This window comes from Penaeus monodon, chromosome 13, assembly GCF_015228065.2.
Source record: "Penaeus monodon isolate SGIC_2016 chromosome 13, NSTDA_Pmon_1, whole genome shotgun sequence".
NCBI lineage: Eukaryota > Metazoa > Arthropoda > Malacostraca > Decapoda > Penaeidae > Penaeus > Penaeus monodon.
Window position 1 is genome coordinate 1,455,459 of NC_051398.1, and position 7,473 is coordinate 1,462,931.

At 38.5% G+C, this 7,473-nt stretch overlaps 1 protein-coding gene across 1 annotated transcript in view; it reads left to right on the top strand.

Moving 5' to 3' along the window:
• Positions 1-7,473, top strand: part of LOC119580008 (protein FEV-like) — a 36,211-nt gene that overhangs the window by 2,463 nt on the left and 26,275 nt on the right. Inside the window, exon 2 of the mRNA XM_037927853.1 lies at positions 1,779-1,973. Within this exon, the coding sequence (XP_037783781.1) occupies positions 1,796-1,973 (178 nt within the window). The 5' untranslated portion in view covers positions 1,779-1,795. The remainder of the gene's footprint in view (positions 1-1,778; positions 1,974-7,473) is intronic.

The following is a 7,473-nucleotide window of genomic DNA, read 5'->3' on the forward strand; positions in this document are numbered from 1 at the left end:
CGTTTTTTTTTAATTACCATATATGTTATTTTAATCATCATCATTTATTTACCAAGTAATGACAGACAGAAAACCCTAATTAACAACACTGTTGGAACACACACACACACACATATATACATCTTCTTCCCAATAGCAATAGTAGCTAATATCAGACCCTAGTTAATAGCTACGTTTTAATTCCTCCACCATCAATCAAAATATATCCTAGTCGGCAGGAGATAAAGAGATTAAAAGCATCATAGAATTTCTCCGTCTTGAAACACTCGCTGGCAAGATGTTTGTAAACCTTATCACATACTCACTGCATCGTAAATTAAGCCTGTGTGTGTGTTTTCGATTCCAGCGACGCTTTTCGAATCTTTTATCATGTTAATGAGCAATTAAGTGATATTTATATAGTTAGAAAAAAAATTGGGAGTTTAATAAGAGTTTAAAATCCATATGCACGCTAAGTATTGACTATATTTCACACTATGGGGGGAAAAAAATGTTGATTATTTTTGAAAGATCGAAAAAGATTTTATATGCGTACTAGTATGAGTGGTTGGTTTTGATGATGATGATGGTGGTGATGATGATGATGATGATGGTGGTGATGATAATGATGATGATGATGATGATGATGATGATGATGATGATGATGATGATGATGATGATACTAATTAAATAACTACTACTACTACTACTACTGCTACTATAACTATAACTACTACTATTACTTATAACAAAAATAATGGTGATGATGATGATAATAATGATAATGATGATGATGATGATGATGATAATAATGATAATGATGATGATGATGATGATGATGATAATAATGATAATGATGATGATGATGATGATGATGATGATGATGATGATGATGATGATGATGATGATGATGATGATGATGATGATGATGATGATAATAATAATAATAATAATAATAATAATAATAATAATAATAAATAATAATACCAGATGGATGAATAATAATAATAATAACAATAATAATAATAATAACGATGATAACATAACAACAACAAAACAACAATAATATTAATAATAGCATTAATGATAATAATAATAATAATAATAATAATAATAATAATAATAATAATAATAATAATAATAATAATAGAACACTACAAATAGAACAAACAGAACAACCACATACCCCACAATCGCATAGACTGATAACAGCCTGATAAGCGAAACACCTCAGTCGCAACACAATCGATTACTCAAACCTGATCTAAACGAGATTGTTTGCGCTTGTAACAGTCATGAGCGAATGCATAGATTCTGTCTTTATCTTTATTGCAATTTTATCTCCCTTCTTACGCTTGCAATCATAAGTGTTAGTGTCAGCGTGAGTCTGTTCGTATCATGATTGCAATGTTGAATATGTTGAGCGTGCAGTCGTGTTGTTTGTCTATTTTTTTTTTTCTTTCAAGTGTTATGGTTTGGGAGGTTGTGTATAGTCTCTCGGTGTATATAACTTGTTAGTTCAGTTTCATTTGCATTTATTTGAATAATAGATGTATTATTATCATGCAAGTGAAGAATTGGTATATGATAATCATGTAAAATTATAATCTATGTAAATGAATGGTATTTACATAAATAGCACACACACAAAAAAGTCACACGTTTGTGTAATAAATAATTGGACAACAATAGCAATACCTACCCCGTGAAACCAACCATAAAACAAAGAAAATTAAATAAACTTCACCCCCAACCGCGCAACCACTCAAGCCGGACTTTCCCTTCCTCCCGTCTCTCAGGCTGCGACCTCTGCGCCATGAGTCGCCGGGCCCTGCAGCGCGCTGTGGGGAAGCGGGTGGGCCGGTTGATGGCGCAGCACTTGGACATCTGCCTCGAGAGATTCGGCGCTCACCTGCCCACGCAAGACCGGGACGGGAACACCACGCTGGAGGAGGAGGAGAGCGACGAGGAGGAGGATGACGACGATGATGATGGTGAGGACGATGTGTTTAGTTTTGTATGCGTCAGTGTGTGTGAGTGTGTATCTGTGTATATATATATGAATAGTTAAATGAATACATGTACATACATACACATGTATATAATTATATATATTGTATGGACGTATGAATGTGTATATATATGTATATATATATATATACATATATATACGTATATATATATATATATATATATATATATATATATATATATATATATATATATATATATATATGTATGTGCACACACACACACAAACACACACACACACACACACACACACACACACACATATATATTGACTGATAAACATATGGAGAGACAGATGTAGATTAGGTATTGATTCAGATACATATAGCTATAGATATACACACAGACATATATATATATAAGAGAAGACAAACTTTTATCCACAATTATAATACAGAAAACGGCCATCGACAGCGACTCCAAAGCTATCATTAATTTTTCTCTCGAGATCATCGCTGCCAACATTCTCAAGATTGATTTCTTGCAAGAACGGATCTCAGAATGACCGCCTCTTATACCTGCGGAGATTTAATTCCGCTGAACCAGCCGCTATTTTCAACCTTTCTATTTCAAGAAAGAATTCCAAAGTCTCTCCTCAAAGCTTGTGTATTAAGCAGGATTAAGCAAGACCCATTTTCTGTTTTTTTTGGAGGAATGAAGAAAACGCGAGTTCAAAGTCCGTTTTCTACGAGCTACGAATTTCTTCGTTTAATTTCTTATTTTTTTCTATAAAATCGGGTTTCAGTTACCTTTAATACCTGGTATAAAAGACGAATAGACGACAGATGATAATATCCTCTGAATAAAATTTTGAACGATCTATTCACACCTTTAACACATATCTATTTGTTCATAAATGTATTATAATGAAATGAATCAAATATTCGCAATAAAAAAAAAAAAACTACCCACACAAACGTCTTCCGAAGTAAAAGAATATAAATAATTTTGCAAAGAAACTCAGTCTCAAGACCTTCTTGCTATTCGCGGACGGCTCCGTTTTCTTTGTTCCGTTTTCTTTTAGGTGATCGAAAAAAAAAATGGTATAGAAAATGGGAAATACATTGAAAAAAAAAAAGTGATAAAGATGATGGAGAATATAAAGGAAATAATGATAATGATAAGCAAATGATAGAAAGAGCAATGATAATAATAAGATGATAATAAAAATAACTATATTGTGTATTCATATTAATATTGGTATTACCTTAATATTATATTATATATTATATTAAATATATATTATATATTATATTAAATATATATTATATATTATTTCATTATTGTGATTAGCACAACAATGTGATAAATAATGATAATGATTACAATTTCAATGATGGTAACGATTAAATTGATAATGCTATTTATAATGATGATGCTGATAACATCAATGGTTATAAATATAATGATAATAATGGCAATTAAAATAACAGATAATTATATTATTGTTAATGATAATAATGATAATGATAATTATAATGTCATGATAGGAGAAAGAAAGAGAGAAATAGACAGACAGAGAAACAGAGGAAGAGGCAAACAGGCAGAGAAAGAGAGATAGTTAGATAGACAGATAGATAGATAGAGAGAGAGAGAGATAGAAAGTGAGAGAGAGAGAGAAGGAAAAAGAGAAAGAGAAGGAGAAGGAGAAAGAAAGAGAGAGAGAGAGAGAAATATAGATAGATAGAGAAAGAGAAAGTAGTGAGGTGTGAAAAAAAAGGATAAAAAAAAAAATTATCGAATTTCGAAAGATAAAATAGACGAACGAAAAAAACAGCGATATGTCAAGGTGGAGGCGGTGGGGGGGGGGGGGGGTAAAGAGAAAGGAAGAAAGGAAGGAAAAGAAAGATAAAAAGGAAGGAGAAAGGAGGAAAGAGAAAGATAAAAAGGAAGGAGAAAGGAACGAAGAGAAGGATAAAATGGAAAGAAAAAGGAAGAAAGAGAAGGATAAAAAGGTGAGAGAGAGAGGCGAGGAAGATAAGAGAGAAAAAAAGAAAAGAAAGGGGGAATAAGATAAAAAAAAAAAATGAGAGAGAAAAACGAGGAAGATGGAAAAAAAGGAAAGAAAATAATGAAGGACGGAGAGAAAAGTGAGAAAGACGAGGAAGATAAAAGATAGGGAAGAGGAAGGAGAAGAAAGGGGAACAAGAGAAAGAGAAGAGAGAAAGGCGAGGACGATAAGAGAAAGGAAAGGACAAAGGAATAGAAGGGTGGGAGAAAGAAAGGAAGGGAAAACGAAATAAGGAGAGAGAGAAAGGCAATGAAGATAAGAGAGAAGGGAGAGAGAGAAAGGCAATGAAGATAAGAGAAAGGAAGAGAAGAGAGAAGGGAGAGAGAAAGTGCGAAAAAGGGGACCTGGACCAAAAAGACAAAGAGAAGGAAGAGGAAAGAACACAAAGAAAGAGTGGAAGGAGGAAGGAAGCAGAGGAAGATAATAGAGTGAAGATTGAGAAGAGAAGAAGAGGGAGATAAAGAGGAGGCCGGTAACGGAGGAAGGAAGTGGGAAAGAGGGTGAAAGAGAGAGTTAGAACAGGCGGCGAGGGAAAGGAGACGATAAGTAGAAGGAACGCGGGAAGAGAGAGAGAGAGAGAGAGAGAGAGAGAGAGAGAGAGAGAAGGAGAGAGAAAAGGGAGAGAGAGAGGGAGAGAGAAAGAGCAAATATATATATATATAAATATATATATATATATATATATATATATATATATATATATATATATATAGAGAGAGAGAGAGAGAGAGAGAGAGAGAGAGAGGTGAGAAAGAGAGAGAGAGAGAGAGAGAGAGGGGGAGAGAGAGAGAGAGAGAGAGAGAGAGAGAGAGGGAGAGAGAGAGAGAGAGAGAGAAACAGAGAGAGAGAACAAGAGAAACAGAAAGAACGAGAGAAACAGACAGAGAGAGAGAGAGAGAGAAAGAATGAGAGAGAGAGAGGGGGAGAGAGGCAGGCGGGGAAGGCCGGACCTTAATTGATTCCAAGCTTATCTTAACAGCTGCTCACTATTTTACACTGGCGGGATCCTCGGCAGACACTACGAAGATGTTAGCAAGAAATTATTTTCCCCCATACTTCCTCGGCCTCTTCCCTTATTGGATCAGATAAATGGCGATATTTATTACTATTATACGAGGGAGGGGGAGGGAGGTGGGAGGAGGAGGAGGGAGGAGGTAGAGGAGGGAGAGGAGGAGGAGGGGGTGGTGATGGGGGAGGAGGAGGAGGGGGAGGGGGGGGGGGTGGGGGGGGAGGGGGTTTATGGGGGGGGGGGAAAAGGAGAAGGGGGGAAAGGGTGGGGAAGGGCGGAGGGAAAAGGAGGGGGGGGGAAAAAAAAAGGGGGGAAAAGAGGGAGGAACAGGGAAAAAAAAAAATGAAAAAAGGGGAGAAAAGTAGATAAGATAGAGATAAGATAAAAGAGAGAATGAAAGAACAGACGAGAAAGAAAAAAAAAAAAAGAAAGAAAGAAAGAAAAAGAGAAGGAGAGAGAGAGAGAGAGAGAGAGAGAGAGAGAGAGAGAGAAAAAGAAAGAAAAAAAAAAAGAGAAAAGAGAAAAAAAAAAAAACCCCGGGAAAAGGGGGGAAAGGGGGGATTGAAACAGCAACAAAGCAGCTTCTCCCCTAGCAGTGCTTTTTTAATTGTGTCTTATCTCTTTTATTTTTTCAAGCAATAGATAAAGTGTGAATTAGGGTGTGGTCATCTTATAAGTGTCGTTGTGGTTTTGTTATTATTTGATTTATAAGTGTGTGTGTGTGTGTTCGTTCGTGTGTGTTTGTTTGTCATTTGTTTGTTTGTTTGTGTGCGGTTATTTGTGTATGTTTGTGTGTGTGTGTGTTTGTGTGTGTTTGTGTGTGTGTTTGCTTGTTTGTTTGTTTGCTTGTGTGTGTTTTTTTGTTTTTTGTATGTTTGGGTTATGTGAGTATGGGGAAAGCGCACACACGCACACAATATATATATATATTATATAATATATTATATATATATATATTATAAAATATTTTATATATATATATATGATTATATATATTCATTAAATATTTCCATTGCCAAGACTCCCTTTGCCCCCCCCCCCCCCCCCCCCCTCCTTCCCTCCTTTTCCCCCCTCTCCCCCAACCATCACCCCCCAACTCTAAAATCCCGCGGCATCAACAACTTTTCCCCCCCCACCTCCCCCCTCCCTCCCCCCACCCTCCTCCTCCCCCCCCCTCCCCCACCCTCCCCCTCCCTCCCTCCTCCCCCACCCTTCCCCGCCCTCCCTCCTCCCCCATCCTCCCCCACCCACCCTCCATCCTCCTTCACCCTCACCCTCCCTCCCTCCCTCCTCCCCCACCCTCCCCCTCCCTCCCTCCCTCCCTCCCTCCTCCCCCACCCTCCCAGTCTCCGAACCCCACCTAAACATCCCCCCCCTTTCTCCTTCCATTTACTTACCCCCTCCTTGCCCCTTCCCCCCTCTCCCTTCCTCACCCCTTACCCCACACCTCTTTAACCCCCTCGGCTTCACCTCCCCTCCTTCCACACTCCCCCCCCCCCCCCCCCCCCCCTTTTAACATCACAGCCTCCCTCCAGTTCCCTCCAACCCTGATGACCCCATGGCGCCTCTCCCCTCCTTCCCCTCCCTCCTCTCTTCCCCTCTCTTCCCCCCCTTGCCCCCTCTCTTCCCCCCCTTGACCCTCCTCCCCTCCTACCCCCACCCCTCCCCTCCTCTCCCCTCTTCCCCTTCCTTTCCCCCCCCCCCCCCCCCCCTCCCCTCCCTGCCACATGCCCCCCCCCCCCAACCCCTCCCTCACCCCCCCACCCTCCCTCCCCTCCTCCCCCCTTTTCTCCTTCCCCCCTCTTTCTTTCCCCCCCTACCCTTCCTCCCCTCTTTCTCCTCCCCACTTGCCCCTCCTCCGCCCTTCTCCTCCCCTCCCTACCCCTCCTCCTCTCGCCCCCCCCTTCTGGAATGGTATCTCAGATCGGCCTCGCATGGAAGTGGCCAAAGTTTCAATGAGGTGTTTATCGTTTAATGGCCTTTGATGATAATCGGCCAAAGGGGTCCTTCAGATGGGTCTATTTTTTTTTTTTTTTTTTTTTTTTTTTTTTTTTTTTTTTTTGTCTCGATCGTTGTTTCTTTTTTTCTTTTTTTTTTTTTTTTTTTTTTCCTTTTTTTTTTTTTTTTTTTTTTTTCTTTTCGTTTTCTTTTCCCTCTGTCTATCTATCTATCTGTTGATCTATCTATCTATCTCTGTCTATCTATCTATGTATCTCAGTTAATTTCTTGTTCTTGTTGTTTTTTGTAATTTCTATTTTGTCCTTTTTTTGTTTTTATTGTTTTGTCTTTGTGTTTGTTTGTTTCTTTTTGAATTTTTTTCTCTATATATTTTATTTCTTCTTTTTATTTCTTTTCGTTTTTCTTGCTTTGTCTTTGCGTTTTTTGTTTTGATTTTGTCTCTCTTTTTGTGATATTTATTCTCAGTATCTGTTTTCTTTTTTTC